At 38.6% G+C, this 20,090-nt stretch overlaps 1 protein-coding gene across 1 annotated transcript in view; it reads right to left on the minus strand.

The window, feature by feature from the left end:
- The window catches only part of CDH4 (cadherin 4), a gene marked incomplete at its 5' end in the record, with an annotated part of 1,024,675 nt that overhangs the window by 309,353 nt on the left and 695,232 nt on the right, over positions 1-20,090 (minus strand). The window contains one exon of the mRNA XM_083358225.1: positions 1,306-1,476. Coding sequence (XP_083214351.1) covers positions 1,306-1,476 — 171 coding nt within the window. The remainder of the gene's footprint in view (positions 1-1,305; positions 1,477-20,090) is intronic.

The following is a 20,090-nucleotide window of genomic DNA, read 5'->3' on the forward strand; positions in this document are numbered from 1 at the left end:
CAACTATCTGTATAACTATTAGATATACTCTGTGAATTGCTAGGGAGGCTCCACCTTCACTGTCTTCCTGCCTACCAGACATTTCAAGCTCCCCTGGGAAAGAGCACCTCCCTTCTGTAACTCTGCACTACATCCCACCACACTGGAAAAACACTGGCCACACATGGGTGTCAATCACTGTCCAGATATCCCTTTTATTGACCCATATTCCCATTTCTTTCTTTCATTTTTTTATTACTTTAAACCTCTGGTGGTGGATAATTAATCTAATGAGAGCCAGTGTGATGTAGTGGTTAAGGATCATGCTAGAAACTAAAAGACTCTGAGTTCTAGTCCCACCTGAAGCAACAAAGGCAGCTGACTGCCCTTGGGCCAGTCACTCTTTCTCAGCCCTAGGAAGACGGCAATGGCAAACCACTTCTGAAAATCCTTGCCAAGTAAAACGCAAAACTGGACACAACAAAAGGAAAAAGAAACCTAATAAAGCATACAAATAGATGTACTTTTATGAGTCAAGCCTGTACATAGCTCAAGTAGAAATTAAAAATTGGCTTTCCCATTTAACCAGGTCCCATTTTTTCCTCCCCTTCCTTTTCCCTGATGCAAATTCTAGATTCTAGGATTCTTGAGAACAGGGTCCTATGTTTTTTTTTCCTGTAAAGTACCCCATGCATTGATGTACAATATATCATGCAGATTACTATTTAATTAAAATAGTTTTCTTCCCTGCTTATAAAATCTTATCTTATCATGGCAAAACCTGAATTCACTATTTCCAAATTATGCCACATTAACACCTGAACAAATCTTTGTGCTTCAAAGTATACGTCAGAGGTCCCCAACCTTTTGGGCACCACGGATCAGTTTTGTGGAGAAAATTTTTTCTGTGGACCAGAAAATGCGTGGTTTTGTGTGCTGCCTGCATCCCATGGATGGGGCTTTGCTTGTTTGTGTGGATCGGTTGCTGGCATGTCACGGCCCGGTACCGGTCCATGGACTGGGGGAGTTGGGGACCCCTGGTATATATGACGGTTCTCTTATTTCACTGCTTTTTTTTCCCTCTTTTTATAGTATTCGTGTTTTCAGTTTTTTACAACCGTCTATCAATGCATTCATATTCATCGGTGACTACTGAATGGCACATCCTTGGAAAGCACGAACAGTCTGTTTGAGGACAAGTCTTGTCTCGAGTCCAACTTGGAAGTCTACTGTTTCATTCTAAAGATAATCCACTAACAAGCTTTGGGAAATGTAATCTCCATTGAACTTACAGACAGGTATAGAGTATTCTGGCATTCCACTCACCCTAACAAGCTGCTGTGGGAAGGGTCCTCTCGAATTTTCTGGCACGTTGATTGGCGGGATGACCCAATCTCGCTTTTGACGCCTGAGTCCATAAGAATTCTGGTGATGACGCCAGGGAAGCAAAATACTGTCAGGTTCTTGAAGCTCTGCTGTTGTGTTCTTCTTTCCTTTCTGTTGATTTGGGAAAGAAGGGAGGGGGGGGAAAGGGTCACTTATTTTGCTTTTGTCGAGTTTCAGTAAACAGCGGCAAACAAAAACAAGGAGTCAACAATAATCCAGTTGTTTTTTTCTTGCTCTCCCATGCCTGAGAGAAAGAAAAAAAAAAAACACTTGTCAGTTGCTATGTTGAGGCTTGTTTGAGCTGGGAAATGCCTGAAAAAATAATAATAATAATATTGTTCGTATAATAAAACAAACATTTCTGCATTACAGCAGCATGTGGTACTTTTATTGACATCTGTGCTGTGGCTTCATTTTTTTACTGGTGTTTGGAGCTGTCATTAGACAATCAAGCTTTCTTTCACGACAGATTGTCTTCATTATACCAGTGGCAGGAAACTTGATCAGCTCCTTGGAGGATGAAAATCTGCAGATTTCTAATAAATACAATCAATCACAAGAGCCAAATGAAACAAGCGACAAATACAGCATTACCAGCGGTAGGTCAAACACCATTATAAACAAGCATTCGTCAGTAGCTCTGAATTTTAAAGTAGGACTGAAAGTTGTCAGGAAAGATCCAATACACCTAGTCCTCAACTTATGCAACCACAATTGAGACCAGAATTTCCATTGCTAAATAAGGTGGTTGTTCAGTGAATCATTCCAATTTTATGACCTTTTTTGCCACGGTCCTTAAGGGAATCACTGCAGTTGTTAAGTGAATCATGCAATTAGGTGAACCTGGCTCCATGCATTGACTGCAGGTTGGAAGCCAGCTGGGAAGGTTACAAATAGTCATCACATGACCCCAGGACTTTGCAATTGTCATAAATACATGCCAATTGCCAAGTGCTCGAGTTTTGATCACGTTGACTGTGGGAAGGCTATAATGATCATAACTGTGAGGAATGGTTTTAAGTCACTGTTTTCAGTGCTGTTGCAACTTTGAATGGTTGCTAAATGATTGGTTGTATGTAGAGGACTACCTGTACGCAACCAGTTCATCACAGCTAGGAAGGGACAGCCAGTTTGGTCTAGTGCTAAAGGTACCTGTCGAGAAACAACCAAGAGACAGTGAGTTCTAGTCCCACCTTAGCCATGAAAGCCAGCTGATTGACTTGGGCCAGTTACTCTTTTACAGCCCAGCCAACTCATGGGGCTGTTGTTGGGAGGAAAATGGAAAGAGGAACGAGTGTCAAGAATGAAACTTTGGCACCTACGTGCCTTTTCATTTCAGCTTGCCATTAGAGTTGCTTTAGAATGGGTTAGATGGAGAAATGAAACCTCTATGATTCCACTGAAGACCATGAGAGCCTGAAACCTTTTCAAGGACACTGCATCAAGTGTGGAGAGGAAGCAGATGGTTCCCGTAACAAACTGAAATTGTTTACATGGACTACATGAGAGGGTGGGGGTTTGGCTGGAGAAATTATTGTTTAATTCTATGAACTGGTATCTGAGAACCTCAGAGTTAGTTTTGCTTCAACATTACCATGCCATGTATTCAATAAACAGTAAGATATTCAGAATGAACCTGGCACTTTATTTGGATTCTCAAGTTGGATGTTGACAGGAATATTCAATATGTTCACCACCCTGAGTCATTTATAAAAAAATAGTAAGATGTGATTAAAAAAGTTCCTAAATAAATCCATGCCAAGAACAGAAGGGTAGAATTGGGCAGGAGTTAAAGTCTTGGAGTTGAGATATTGATACTCAAGTCTCTACATAAACATAGATCTCCCTGGATAATTGTGGACCCATCCTTTATCTTAGCTGACCTACCTTTGCTGAGAAACACATATCCCACATATCTCACTCTCAGCAGAAAAGGTAGTAATGAGTAAATTCAAAATAAACTGAAAAGTGAAAGAAATGTAGTATGGTAGCATCGGGTATCATAAGGCACCATGACCAGAGATTGTGTTATCGCAGTAACTGTTCTTATTTAAGACTGCTTAGAAGCTGATGTGGAGAAAAACATTTCTGTTCAACTTAACAGCTTAGAGGTTGGGCATCTTGTTATGAATGTGTCTAACTATTAAGTAGATGGGAGAAGTCTCTTAAGAGACTTTCCAAAGTTTGTTGATTTCCACATGAGAAAAAATCCTCTGTGTTCCCCAGAGCCATTGGGAACTGCACTTGACTATTTTTTCCTTTTTAGTCATGACTTACCTGCTTTAAAAAATCAGGCCTTTTAAACTCATGATTATACAACCTTCTTCTTAAATTATTATTTTTCCTTCTACTTTATTAGGGCTGTGCAACCCTGTGGATTCAGTTTCCAAAACACGAATAGAGCATTAGTCTGTGGTGCTCTTTAAAGCAGCTGCATCTTTTACCAAAATCACAGAGCTCCTTGCTGCCATTGCTCCATGCTCCAGGGGAAAAAACACAGCTGCTTTAAAATGGTGCAGGCAGATGCTAAAGTTGTGCTCTTGGGCACTTCAAAGTACCTTTTAGAGATCAAATCCAGAGTGCTGTTTCACAATCCTACTTTGTGTAATTTACTATTTCATTATTTTGTCTCTTTCTTCTTAGCTGCCTGGGGTGCCCAAGTGATGGGAGAGCGAGGTAACTACTATTTGCATGGGAACCTGCTGACTTGAATAGAACTAAGAGGTTTAGAGTGAATTGGTTTCAACTTTCCTAAATGGACTGTACATAGCTGCTCCTGTATCTTTCTCACTAAGTCCTTAGGGAATGCCGTTTAATCTCCTTCTGCCATTCTCGATGCTTTTATAAGAGCAGTCAAGACACAGCTCTTTGAATGGGATGTATTTGTTCATTATGTTTAAATACTCATTTTAAATGTTTTGTTTTTGTCTCTTGTATTTTAATTTTTCTTAGCCAATGCTAAAGTGCCCTGAGTCTTTAGAATTGAAACAAACAGGCACCTGCCACATAACACTCCAGACTTCACAACTGTTGGAGAAGATAACAAAATACAAAGACCTGCAAAGAGAAATAGAATGACTGTGGCCAAAGAAAGCCAAGATACCACCAATAGTCATAGGCGCTAAGGGTGCAATCCCAAAAAACTGGAGCACCATCTGAACACTATCGTCATTGATAAATTTACCACCCATCAATTGCAAAAGGCTGTTTACTTGAAACAGTTTACATCCTGAGACAATACCTCTAACACCATCAAATATCAACACGTGCCTATCCCAGGACTTGGGAAGGACTTGATGGGTAGATAAAAATGCCAAATCCACTCTGAACATCTGGCTGATTATATGATAAACTATAACAATAATATAGAAATGATAACAACAGCATGACAAAGTTGCAACAATGGTGTATGTGAAGATTGGCAAGAAATACCATTTGCCTGTAAGCAAAAAAGTTGGTGGGATCATAAAATGAAGAAAGTCATAGAATATGAAGAAGCTAAATTGCTCTAGGACTTTAGAATTCAAGCAGACAGAGAACAACCACATAATATGCCAGACCTGACAACTGTCAATAAGGAAAAAAAAGGATAATGGACATGGAAGTATCTGGAGACAGCAGAAGAGAAGAGTAAGGACTGGAGATAATCACAAAATACAAAGACCTACAAAAAGAAGTAGATTTGTGGCAAAAGCAAGCAAAGGTAGTGCCCAAATAGTGGACCCCCCAAAAAGGATCTTCAAGGCTTTGAAAGCCATAAAAGATAATCTTTATTGCCCCTCAACCTTCCAAAAATGGCGATTAGATGATCATCTCAATATGATACAATAATACAAGAACTCTTTCATGATCCTGAAGCAAGGACATGGAAGATGACTTGGCAAAGGAAAAAAGCAAGAATAAGACTGAAGAAGAATGGAGTGTGGACATGTTTAGGAGGTTTAAAATAGAATATATTTAAGTAGACAAGACCCTTATTTTGAATATGAGATATTGTTATGATGTGAAGATAAAGAAAAATGTTGGCTAATTAAAACCTAGATGTATGAATGTCAATAGTTAAATTGAAATATTGAGTTGTTTATAAAGATTAGATAAAGGTGATTAAGATATATATATGTTAACAGTGATGTAACGTAATTAATATGTATGGATGTAGTGATAAGAAATAGAATTATAAGCTTAAATGTGAGAAAGTGGACATAAAGAAGAAGAGAGAGGCTGTATTAAATGCTGAAATGGGAGAAATTTTGGTTATTGAATCTACAATATTTGGAAATTATGATGAAAATAAGAATATTACACTGTATTACTAATCTGTTGATATGGAAGTGAGATAGATAAGATATGTATCTGGAACATTAGATGTTGGGGGGAATTGTGAAAAAGGGAATTTAGGTCATTCAAAAATTTGGAAATGATAAATATTAAATGTTTAATTTAAATATTAATGCAAAATTAAAGCCAGGAAAATTTATAAGGTTATTGATGGTCCAAAAGATGGAATATCAAAATAAATAAGATATATAAAATCACTGATAAGTGTAAGAAAACTACTAAGTAGCTGAAGGATAGAATAAGAAGTATATTAATTTAGATAAGAGACAGTATGTATTAAAGGAAAAAAGAGAGGAAATATACAGATAATCTTTATTGAACACACATCTTGGAATTGAAGGAGCAAAACCTGCTCTGTTTTTTCCGTGCAAAAATCTACCTAGTTAAACAATAGCTTCCCTTAACCCTCACCCACTGGGGGTTCATATTACCCAATTATAGCTCTTAGGTTTGTTATGAGAACAGTCCACTTCTCCATCAGACACATGTAATAGTGACCTTGGCATTCTTGTATGCTCTCACAGTCTGTGAACGGCTTTATAGAATCCCGTTTCCTACCTATGCTTTCTACCCCTCCCCCGTTTTTTGGCAAGTTGAGTACTGTTAGAAGTTAGCAGGAATCTTAGTGATTCAACCTTGACAGTACCAATAGTAAGAGGCGCCTTGGATGCAATCCCAAAATAACTGGAGCACCACTTGAACACCATCAGCATTGACAAAATCACCATTAGTCAATTACAAGCAGTAGCTGTCAATGCTGCAAACATTGACATGTTTTTGCACTGACAATGTAAGAGACAGCCTTTTGTTTAAACTGCTTCACTTTGAATCTTGAAGGGAGGGAATTTTTCTAACATCTATTTTGAGAAGATAAGAAGCCGTGTACAGAATGGGAGGAGAGACCTCACATGTGAAACTAATTGGATAATGTGATTTATGACGTGTAGATAAGGGCGGGGATTGTGTGTGTGTGTTACGATGGGTTTGGGGGGAGGAGATTTCAGATTCTGGCATCCCTCCATGAGTGCCGATGTTTCATTTCATTACTAAGACTTTTTAGATAAATAATATGCCTGCAATTTGTTTGATTTGTCTTATGCATCGGAACCATGACATCATGCCAGAATCTACTTTCTTTCAAAGGGGGGTCCTGGTAGGAGAGATAAGCTGGCAAAGATTCAAGGAAGAAGCCTCAAGATGGAAAGAAAAGGCCTGATTGCTGGCAATACTTCTGAAGAGGAAATAATAAATAGTTTTCTGTGGGAAGACGAATTTGAGCCGATCTCCAAACTTCAGCAGATAACTGGGCTTATCTTGTCAAGCTGGAACCACTCCAGTAGAGAATATGTGTGGCAAGAGGCCCCAGAAGCAGAATGGGGAGGAGATGTCAGCCCTTCAGCCTCTGAGAATCCGGGTGAGTGGAAAATCCTGTCTGCAGATCAGACTGCCTGCCAGACCCAGGAGTCCCCTGCCAAGCCCTCAAGACCCATACAGTCAGAGGACCCCAGCTGGGGCCTCTGCAGCAATGGGAGGTTGGGAAGCCCCCCACAAGTGAAAGGCCAACAACCTCTGAGCTTTCTCCAGCTAATAGAAGCCTTGCAACTGCTGGGGGTGGTACAGAAGCCTGGAGATCAGGAGCTGGTGGGAGGACAACAGCAAGGGTGGCAGCAGCAGGACCCAAATGTGCAACCCCTGAATGTACAGCAGGACCAGTGGGGCCAGCAGCAGTGGGTGCCCTGGCAGCTATTAAATTAGCAACCAGAGTGGGGCCAGCAGCAACTGGCGACAGAATAATACCAGTGGGGCCCCCAGCAACCATTTAACCAACAACCAGGGTGGGGCCAGCAGTAATGGGGACACCGGTAACCAACGATGAACCCACCCTTCAGAGCAACCTTCGATGGGGACCCAGAGAAACTGATTTTCTTCCTCAACCACGTACGCTCTCATTTGAATAGCTGGGCCCATCTCTACCAAGACCCAGGTGCTATGGTCAATGTGATTGCGTCCAGCCTAGAGGGAGAAGCATCCGAATGGTTGAACAATTTATATAACGAGCAAGCCCCTGACTTGGAAGAACCCTCATAATAGTGGGTCAGACCTATTATGAAGTGAAAGACATCCTTGACTCTAGAATCTTTAAGGGAAAATTGCAGTACCTAGTACAATGGAAGGGATACCCATTGTCTGAAGCCATTTGGGTGAAATCTAGCAATGTGAAAGCTGACAGACTTATCAAAAAGTTTTATGAGAAACACCCCAACAAACCAAAAGTCAGTTCCTAACTTGTGTTTGTTTACATTACGGGATCTATTCTTTTTGTAGGGGTGGGGGCGGATGTCAATGCTGCAAACATTGACATGTTTTTGCACTGACAATGTAAGAGACAGCCTTTTGTTTAAACTGCTTCACTTTGAATCTTGAAGGGAGGGAATTTTTCTAACATCTATTTAGAGAAGATAAGAAGCCATGTACAGAATGGCTCATATGTGAAACTAATTGGATAATGTGATTTATGATGTATAGGTAAGGGTGGGGATTGTGTGTGTGTTATGATGGGTTTGGGGGGAGGAGATTTCAGATTCAGATCCCTCCATGAGTACCAATGTTTTGTTTCATTACTAAGACTTTTTAGATAAATAATATGCCTGCAATTTGTTTGATTTGTCTTATTCATCGGAACCATGACAGCAGCTTTACTTGGAGCAGCTTACATCCTGCAACAGCTTACATCCTGCATATCTTTAATCCCTCAGACATCAACACCTGTCTATTCCAGGTCTTTGAGAAGGACTCGATACGTGGATAAAAATGCCAAATCTAGTGTGAAAATCTGGATGCCTATGTGACAAAATTTGAGTTGCTGCTATTATGGGCAGGGGTGTCCACAGGGAAAGTGTGTCAAAACAGTCAGGATTGTAGCCATGAGACTACTGTTAGAGGTGGGACTTACAACATGGCATTAGAAATATCATCTTTATTCAAATTGTATTTAGAAATATATATATACTGTAACTGTGAATATGGAATCATTTTTACCAGCAGATGGAGTCAGGTTGTCAATCTTGTATCATTGATCTATAGGATTTATGTGAAGTTTATGTATAAAATGTTTGAAACATACATTTAGTGACCTATTGTGGGCAATCTTATCATCATCTAATTCATATTTAATCAGATTGGCTAGCAGTTCTATTAACAAATTATGTTTGTTGAACAGTAGCTAACAAATGTTTACAAGGAACTGAATAACCTGACTCCATAATGTGTAGGGGGAAAAAAGAAGAAAACAAAATTCACTCACCCACACAAAAAAAACAGAAAGACAGATAATAATCCTTTTCGTACTTGCCATATATCAAGAGTTTCACTGACAATAATTCTATTATAAATTAAGCTGTATAATCTGCCCAGCTTTGGTAGAATTCTGATTCTACCAAATTCTGGTTGAGGAATTCTAGGAGTTGAAGTCCACAAGTCATAAAGGGGCCAAGTTTGAAGACCCGTGGTCTAGGAGATATAGAATGTGAAAATCTTAGCATCAGCACCATCTGACATATATTTTCCCCTCTTACCTTGTACTTCTCTTTCTTAAAATTAAATGTAATTGAAGACAGCTCTCAACTAGATCTGTCTCTCATCTCTCGCTTACCAAAGCTATTTCTTCTCTGTTTGTAGATAACAACAATCTACACTTTAAATGTGAATAGGTCACATTTAACATTATATTAAGTTTATCCAGGAATCCTAAACATTATCCCTGCCAGTTATTCTTTCTTTTTCTTCCTGCTCCTTCCCCAAACCATTACTTTTAGATAACTAGAGATTTTAGATAACCACAGAGATTTGCAACCAAAAATTGGTGGTGCGGATTGCTGTCAGATTTGATCAGCAAACCACCACATCAAATCCCCATGGGAAGTAGAAGAAAAGTCCAAAGGTTGTATCTATGCTTTGGAAGAAGCGTTGCTTGTCCATCTCATTCACAGCAGCTAAATAGTTTGGCAGAAAGAAACCACCACCACCCCACACAAAAATCTATCTCTCCCTCTTCATTTCAAAGAATGGCTTCATGATAGCACGTTTAATTGGGGTTTCATGCTTGCACAAACCAAGAAGTTCATGCTCCCAACTCCCACATTGTTGTTTACAAGTTTACCTAAGGTAATCAAGCATGCATCCCATGTTTCTTTTCTTGCATCAAAGCCTCCTTGTCATCCCTTCAAATGATCTTTGTACTGAGAACCTTCCTTTGTTGACAGTGTATTCTCCTGAAACATGTAAATACATTGCCCACATTTTCTGATGTTCAGAGCTGAGTCAAGTGTATGAATAAAACTCTGGTGAGGATGAATAGCAAAGAACCGACTTTTCTGACTGAAATGGTGCAGCAAGTTTCCAAAATCACAACAGTCTTACTTTTTTGGGCGGATGGGCGGGCGGGCAGGGGAGTTCATTCTCCTTGGAAAGCAAATTTTCAAAAGTATGGCTCAAAACTGGGGTTTATCATAGTAGTTCCAGATGTTTATATACTTGTATAGCTTCTCAAGCTAAGCAAGAGCCTAACAACAGGAGACGAAGTTGAAAAAAAAGTGCTATCAAAACAACATAGACAGGCGCAAACAATTGTGTGTGTGTGTTGAGAGAATTAAAAAGATAGTTAAGATGGTGGCTGCAACTTGAAGCCCTGTCCCCCTTTTACACATGTTTATACCTATTGTACATATGTTGCCTATTAAGAGCAGTAGGACTTCAATTGGACTGTCACAGCCACCATCTTGATTTTCCCAACCTTCCTATTGATAGCCCTGTGTATATATTTCTGGTTAACAGTCTTTATTTTCCTCTGACATTTAAAAATGTAAAGGCTCCCCACATTTTGGCAACACTATGGAGGCTATTTGCCATTGCCTTCTTCTACAATAATCTTTTGGTGGAATGATTGCTAAATTCTAAACCTCCAGGTTTTGTACTGCTTTCTTGACTGTTGGCATTTTTTCAGATGTTACTTTGCATATCCATCCATCCATCCATCCATCCATCCATCCATCCATCCGAATAGGTATAATTACTTATCCCAAAGGTGCTTTTTCAAAAGGCAACTGGAGTTTCTTTGTTGTTCCTTGAAGATATTTTGCATCATAATAATAATAATAATAATAATAATAATAATAATAATAATAATAATAATGATGATGATGATGATGATGATGATGATGATGATGATGATGTTGGAAGGGACCTTGGAGGTCATCTAGTCCAAACCCCTGCTCAAGCAGGAAACCCTATACCATTCTCATCCAAGAAGCTTCATCAGTTCTGACTCATCAGAAATGACTGTCAGAACTGAAGTTTCTTGGATGAGAAGTAAAATGTCTTCAAGGGGAAAAAAAGAAAGTCCAGTTGTCTTTTGAAAAAGCACCTTTGGGACAACCATGACCTGGATGACTGAGAATCTCCGTAGACATTTAGCTATATAATTACTTACAACTTCTAGTGAGATGGATAGCTACCTAAATGGTAGAAGAATAGATAGACAGATAGTTAGATAGTTAGATAGTTAGAGATAGATAGATAGATAGATAGATAGATAGATAGATAGATAGATAGATAGATAGATAGATAGATAGATGATAGATAGATAGATAGATGCTAAAATCTAGGTTAAGACAATCTATTTAACATTGGCTACAACTTCAAATAGTAGTGTGAGGACTCTGGAATCACTGCTTTCTCATTCAGCTGCCAGCAGAAATAGTGAATATGGAACAAAACCAGCTTTCTCCTTACGCTACAGTTAGCAGTAAGCAGTCCAGCCAGCTGGCTCTTTGCCGTTTCAAGCCAACCTGCCTTGATATTCATCAGCCCCTGGCTATAAAGACATCTGGACATTATTACCCAGCCGAGCATTTCACCAGCTTATTTACATAATAGAATATTAAATTCTGTGTACCAGCCTAATTGGCAGCTTTTTGGATCCTACTCATGTTAGGAAAAGACAGAAACCATTCTGAGTTTGAGAAATGAGGCCTCTTAATGGGTGCAATTATTAATTTTACAGATATACTTACACGTATATTTATCATGGTCTTCCCTTTCGGGGTAAGCAATCTTATATAACGTGCAAAATAAAAGAAATTAAAAAGTAATAATCAAGCATCTGTGATTGTGGCAGGATATAAATGTGATAAATAACTAAAAGAGCTGTAAGATTAGAACTTGGTAGATCAGCAATGAATGTCTTGAAACAGAAATTCAGATATACGATGCGTTTATATCTACAGTACAAAGATCAAAATTGTGCGGGCAATGGTTTTTCCTGTGATATTTTATGGAAGTAACTGTTGGACCTTAGGTAGCTGGAGAGAAAATGAATAGAATCACAATATGAAGAGCAACCAAATGATTAGAGCACTGGAGGCTAAAACATATGAAGAATGGTTGCAGGAATCTAATTTAGTAAAAAGAAGGACTAGGAGTGACATGGTGTTAGTGTTCCAGTACTAGAAGCGCTGCCACATGGAAGGGAGGAGGAGGTCAACCTACTCTCCAAAGCACCTAAAGGCAGGAGAAGAACTAACGGATGGAAATTAATCAAGAGAGAACCAGCCCAGAACTAAGGAGAAAATTCCTGATAGAACAATTACAGTGAGGAACAGCTTGCATCCAGAAGTTGTGGGTGCTCCATCACTGGAGGTTTTTAAGAAGAGACTGGACAGCCATTTGGCTGAAATAATATAGGGTCTCCTACTTGAGCAGGAGGTTGGACTAAAACTTCTCATTCCAAGCACAAATGACCAGACTCAAATTATTATATTTTGGACATATTGTGCAAAGACCCTGTTCCCTTGAGAAGTGCATAACCCTGAGAAAAGTGGAAGAAAAGACAAGAGGAATTCCTGGCTGGGCACAAATCATCCTATGGAGAGCATCTATCTATATGGTTTCTAAGAGTTGTCACTGATTTGTTGATATATATTCAGTCAAGAGGTGGTAAATAAATATAATTAGAGATAGACAATAAGAGGGAAAAATAGCTAAACTGTTTCCATTAGACTAGACTAGACTAGACTAGACTAGACTAGACTAGACTAGACTAGACTAGAATAGAATAGAATAGAATAGAATAGAATAGAATAGAATAGAATAGAATAGAATAGAATAGAATAGAATAGAATAGAATAGAGCTGGAAGGGACATTGGAGGTCTTCTAGCCCAGCCCCCTGCTTGAGCAGGAGAACCTATACTATTTCAGACAAGTGACTGTCTAGTCTCTTCTTACTTCCACACCACACCTCTTATTCTGCCACTTATCCTTTAAACTTCTTTCTTTTTGTGGACTTCATCAATTCCATTCAACCATAACTGAATCTATAGTTCCCTTCACTCTTCCACTGGAACTGCTAAAGACCAGGTTTGCTAAGAGTGTGTGATGTACAAATACAATAAGCAAACACATGGATACATTTGGTTTCAGGATTTAGTTTTATGGCTTCTAGTTCTGTAAAGAAAATGTTCTCCAGTCTGCAAAGATAATTTGCTCTTGGTATATATATATACATATATATATATGTAAAAATGCAAGTAGAAAAATAGGGACCACTACAGTGGGAAGGTAACAGCGTTCCGTGTGCCTTTGGTGTCTAGTCATGCCGACCACATGAACACAGAGACATCCTCGGACAAGCGCTGGCTCTTTGGCTTTGAAACGGAGATGAGCACCGGCCCCTAGAGTCGGAAACGACTAGCACACATGTGCGGGGGAACCTTTACCTTTACTATATATATATATATATATATATATATATATATATATAAGTAAATTATTCAAATTGCTAATAAAGAATTTTAGGGAGGCTAAAATTCTTTATTCTTTATTAGCAATTTGAATAATTTACACAAATAAGGAGCTGTCATAAGTTGTGACTATATCCTGTGGATAGCCTTGAGTTAGGCCAAACAGGAAAGAAAGAGTTAATTAGCAAGGCGTATTCAAAAGACTTGACAAATATTTAACATATATATATGTATGTATATATATATATATATATATATATATATATATATATATATATATATATATATATATATATATATATATATATATATATTTCTCTACATCTCTCTATATATCTCTATATCTCTATATGTATATTGTATATTGTATTATTGTATATTGTAGCAGGAGACCCTATACAATTTCAGATAAATGGTTGTCCAGTCCCTTGAAAGCCTCCAGTGATCTATCTATCTATCTATCTATCTATCCATCCATCCATCCATCCATCCATCCATCCATCCATCCATCTATCATCTATCTATCTATCTATCTATCTACCTACCTACCTACCTACCTACCTACCTATCATCTATATCTATAACTGAAAGCTTTCAAAAAGAGACTGACAACCATTTATCTGATATGGCATAGGGTCTCGTATTAGAGCAGGAGCTTGGACTAGAAGACCTCAAGGTCCCGCTCAACTCTATTATTCTATGTTCTACATTCTGTATAATAAGGGTGGTGGGAATTTAGCTTAACAAAATGAATAAAAACAATTAAAAGATCTATGTTTTATTCTTATCTCAGGGTAATCTATCTCTTATTTGACATCTGCACTATTTCCACTATTTCCATGGTCTCTCTCTCTCTCTCATCTATCTATGCCATTTGTCAGCTCTCCCTCAGGAGATGATCTTGTGGCAACGTTCTGTTCTTGCAAATTGTAAGCAACTACTAGCATCATTAAAGATGCATTCTGCTAGGGAGGAGTCAAAATGGCTGCCTGTGGAATTTTGGGAATTGAAGTCCACACATCTTCAAGTAGCCAAGATTGAGAAGCACTGGTCAAGAGCAAAACCTCTTCCCCAATGCCCAACACATACATGTTAGAAAGTCGTTAGAAAGAATTGCAGCAGCAATGATGATTAGGGACTGGAAGCTAAAACATGTAACAGTTGCTGGAATTGGGTATTACTAGTTTAATGAAAAGAAAGACTAGGGGTGACATGATAGCAGTGTTCCAGTATCTCAGGGGCTGCCACATAGAAGAGGGAGTCAAGCTATTCTCCAAAGCGCCTGAAGGCAGGACAAGAAGCAAGGGATGAAAACTAATCAAGGAGAGAAGCAACCTAGAACTAAGGAGAAACTTCCTGAGAGTTAGAACAATTAATCAGTGGAACAACCTGCCACCAGAAGTGGTGAATGCTCTAACACTGGAAGTTTTTAAGAAAAGACTAGACAGGGTTTCCTGCCTGAGCAGGGGGTTGCACTAGATGACCTCCAAGGTCCCTTTCAACATTATTATTGGAAAGGATACTGGAAATTTTAAAGAAGAGATTGGACAACCATTTGTCTGAAATGGTATAGGGCTTCCTGCCTGAGCAGGGGTTGGACTAGGAGACCTCCAAGGTCCCTTCCAACTCTGTTATTGTGTAATGTTGCAGGTCATGCTTGGAAAGTCTGCAGATCTGCTGGCCAGCAAATATCTCTCAGGCCTTACTGAAAAGTAGAACCACATATTCTAACGAGAAATGAAAATGAAGATTTGAATTGTGTTCCTTCCCTCCCCCAATACAGACAAACGGGAATTGCAAGCTATTTTTTTTTCAGTAATGAGAAAACACACCGATGTAGGAACAAATATTTGCATGCATTTGTTTTGCAAATACACATGCCTGCTGTTGGCAATTGCAGTGGAAAACATGTTTCTTTTTGTACAAAAAGAAAAAAAAAGGGCTCCCAGTTTTGTGTGCATTTTTTTTAGTTAAAAGAGGATGATTTTACTCAGCACTGCCATGCCAGGGAAAATAATATAAAATTGCTTATACATTACTGCTTGTGTATTTAGGTCATTCAGTTTGCCAAACCCTGAATATCAGCTACTTTCAAAGGAGAAACAGTGGCATAAGAAGCCTTTTCCCCCTTTCCCTCTCTCAACCTGCCTTACTCCAATTTAAATCTTTAACTTAACCACCCCATACATCAGATGAAGTGATCTGTAGGTCACAAACGTTTATACGGGTAAGGTCCTCAATTTACATCAGTTTGTTTAATGACTGTTCACAGTTACGACCTTTGTAGCATCCCCATGATCATGTGATTAAAATCCACGTGATCCCCTTTTGCAACCTTCTGACAAGCAAAGGCAGTGGGAAAGTCAGACTGGCTTATAATCGGGTTACTAACATGTCAACTGCAGTGATTCACATAACAACTGAGGCAAGGAAAGTTGCAAAAATGGGGAAAAACTCCCTCAACAAATGTCTCACTTAACAATAGAAATTTTGGGCTCAATTGTGGTTGTAAATCGAGGATTACCTATATTTTTAAATAAATGTGTTATTCTGAAATGGTACTACCAGATACCTCCTAATTGTTGACTGATGAACATCCCCATCCTTCAAGAAAAAAAAAGGCTAATCAACATTATTTTTTATTTCAGACTTCAATTGATTTTAGCCTCTGGATACTTTAGCAGGGAAGTGTTCTCCATTGTTTCCCTTTTCTCTGTATCTTTGTCCTCCCATTAATAAGTCATCATGCCTATCTATCAGCTCCATTTGCAAAGAGTTGTAAGCCTCATAGTGAATTTCACCCAAGGCATCTTTACATCATGTCCTAATTATCTTCAGAGCACAAATTTCTACTTGTGAATGATTTGCGTCATTCGAAGGGCCCGCATTTTAACTGAGAGACTTTCTTCTGGGTTTGGTTCTTCAGTGAAGCCACTAAATTAATTTGTTTGAATAAAAACAAATGCTGATTGACAAACAAATGCAAACTGGACAGCACACTTCCACTTCAGAGATAATTGTAAGATAATTCAAAGATAATTCAAAGGTCACCACTCAAAGTAGGTCTATGGAAATGGAGGAATGGGCAGTCTCTAAGTATGATAATGATAATGATAATGATAATGATAACTTTATTGTCACTTTGAATGTACACCAATCGGCATACATCAAAATGAAATTTCGTTGCATACAGCTCTCAAAGAGTCACCCCCTCCAATATATACTTCTTGTTCGTGGCCCGCTCAAATTTCACATTGTCCATTTTAGTCTCTAGGGAGTGAACGATGGCACACAGGACAGATGGAAATGGGGCTCCATGTGGATTAGCCCTCAAATTCGCTTGTATTCTGACAACCTCGCCTTCTTTCCTTTTTCTGATCCTGACTCTTCCACCTTTTCCTGACAAGTAAATGAATAAATTAATAACTTTGACACCATCTACACACATGCACACAAATACACTCCCCTTCTTTCCATGGGATGTCATAAGCTATGGTCAAAAGAGTCAAGATGGCGGCCTTGAAAATGTGATTGAATCTCTGCCTGTTTTCTATTTGTGCTGTACACATAAACAGATTGAACTGCTAGGCCGCCATCTTGCTTTTCCTTTTTTTGTTTGACCACAGTTTTTGCATACAAATTGTGATAGAAATCAGATACAAATTATGTCTGATTTTGATTCTCTCTCTCTCACACACACACACACACAGAGACACAGGGAGAGAGAGAGAGAGAGATGACCTTGATGGAGATTTTAACTAGGCAGACACTTCTAATTCTCTGAGGTAAAAGAGAGAGGGTGTCTAGCACAATCACACACACACAAACAGACTCTATACAGAGTAAGGAAGTTGACCTTGATGGAGATTTATAGGATCCTTTAATTAGGCAAAATGTTAAAGCTTTTTCAAATCCAGAACAATGAATAACATTCAGAAGTGGATCAGGAAGACACCTCTCTAATTGACTGAGATAAAAGAGGGAGGGGGTCCAGCATACTGAGACTTGCAAGATTTGGTTATTATAGCCAATCTCAATAAAATGTAGCTCTGGTCTACATTTGATATAGATTTCCTGGTTTGGTTTATCTAGTGGGGCTCACATACAGATAACCCCTCTTTGCTCTTTAAAAAAAATCTTAATTTTGGAAGCAATTAGCAGTTCACTCCTAAAAAGATACTTTAAGTGCCAGATCAAATTATCTATTCACTACTAACTCTAAAGGCAAAGAAGCTTTGTAAAATTGTATGCAATCAATAAGAGTGCATTTGCTTTGGAACTCATTAAATACAATTATCTCACAATATTTTACAGGACAGGATATATACCAAGCACAAAGTTCTGTGCACAATACAAAAACACAAACACAAACACACATATGCACACACACTCATATGTATCAACCTTTGATTAAGCAAGAAACACATTTTTTCCAGTTGGGTTGTTTCAGTAAACAGAAGGACTGGAAAGCACAGTTCAAATCACAGTAAATTAGTAAGAAAAATAATCAGTTTTAGAAATCACATGGGATTTGGTTGATGAACAGAGAAAAGGCTGAGTGAGAAACACAGACATCTCATTATGACAAAAAAAGAGTGTGTGTATGTGTGTGTGTGTGGGGGGGTGACATAAGATTGCAAAATGCTCAGTGTAATCACACGTCTGCAAAGCCGATAACACTAAAAGCTTATTTTAAGTAATAGATTATCAACCTCTGCTTTCTTGGGGCTTCCATTTTTTTTCCATCCAGCAGTCAGACAACTAGATTCCCAGATGCTCTTTTATAGGGGTGTCTGCAGGAGAGGGCAAATAAATAAATAAATAATCAAAATGGGGGTCACAATGGGCAAAACATGGTTTTAACCTCCAGCTTGGTATTTTGACTCCCTCTATGCAGATCTTCCTTCCTTCCTTCCTTCCTTCCTTCCTTCCTTCCTTCCTTCCTTCCTTCCTTCCTTCCTTCCTTCCTTCCTTCCTTCCTTCCTTCCTTCCTTCTTGCCTGCCTGCCTGCCTGCCCCTTTTCCATCACTGTTATTTGGCCCTTTGTGTGATATCCCTAGGACTGAATCTGAGATTGAATTTGTTCATGCAAGAAAGTTGTTGAGTCTCTTCCCTACGGTTTTTCCTGAAAGCAGATAGATCAACATATACAGCGAGGCACATACTGAACTTATATTATTGGATGGGTATCAATTCAGCTCCCCAAGGTTTAGCAACCATTTATAGGAATGCAGCAATTCAAAAGGCTCCTGTGCTGAATGAACAAAATAACATTACATGAATTAAAAGAATATCCATCTGTCCATCCACCCAGATCACCTCTGGAATGGTGTATCTTTTTTTTGAAAAAAATGCTGCTTTCTCAAATACCCCTTATTGAAGTGGCAGATTGAAAGATCTGACTTAGTTATAAATATGATCTATTCTCAGGAGCTTACTCCATTAGCTGATTTCATGAGCTATCATTTGGAAATCCTGTCATAGCATAGGCAATCAGACAGAGGACGCTTGCACAACATTTTTAATTCATTTAAAATGTGAGAGATTTTATTTTCCAGCTGTTCTTAAAGGATCTTGGTGCCAATTTGCTGCTGTCTCTTAAAATGTATTTCCAAGAATGATTAATGCCACTATTAAATATGGCATTATTTTCTACTTATGCTGCTCAGTGGGAAAACACATCCTTTGCCAAGATACCCATTTGGGTCTTATCATTTTGAGTTACAATATCTACAAAAATAAAAGGCTACAGAAAGACTCCTGCAGCTGTACAGTGGAGTAGACAATTTTCAGCAGTGTAGGAACAACACTCTCATCTAAAGCAGCATCAAAGGGATCTCACAAAGATCAATGGAAAAATGAAAATAAATTCAAAATTGGCATGTTTATTATTTTGCAAGCCTGTAGAACAGAGAGGAGGGCAAAGGAACTTGCAAAGTTCTCCATCAGATCTGGAGGTAAAGAAATTGGTTGAGTGATTGTGCTGAATTCCTTCAAGAGAAATGTTCTTTCAGATTTCAAGAGCACTGTGTTAAGTGACGGTAAGCACTATGATTGAAAAATCTCCCTTCAGAATTAAATAAAGCATAGGAAAGTTTTCACCCCCTGAAAAATGAAAACAAGAACATACAGATTACCACTCTCTCTTGGCTACTTAGAAGCTAAAATGTTTGGGAGCTATTGCTAGTGCAGAATGCAGTGACCTGGATAGCTATGGTTATGTTTCAGCATGCCAACGTAACACCCCTACTTTGAAAGTGGCATTAGCTGTCCTCTGGGTTCTAAGTATAACTCAAGTTGCTGGTTGTCACCTTTAAAGACCTTTATGATTCAAAGCCTGGATACCTACAAGATTCCTCTCTCCCAGTAATATCAATCTGCTCAAAAAGATTGGGTAAAGTGGACTATATATTTATGGATATATTTATATCCCATCGTTATTATTTATATCTCAGAGATACGAACATATCTAATACTCTTTCCCCTTCTTATTTTCCCCACAACAATCCTGTGAGGTAAGGAGAGAGACAGAGAGGGGGGGGGATTAGAACTTACAGTCTCCTGGTTTCTAGGCCATCATCTTGACCACT

The sequence above is a fragment of the Vipera ursinii genome (genome assembly GCF_947247035.1).
Source record: "Vipera ursinii genome assembly, chromosome: 3".
NCBI lineage: Eukaryota > Metazoa > Chordata > Lepidosauria > Squamata > Viperidae > Vipera > Vipera ursinii.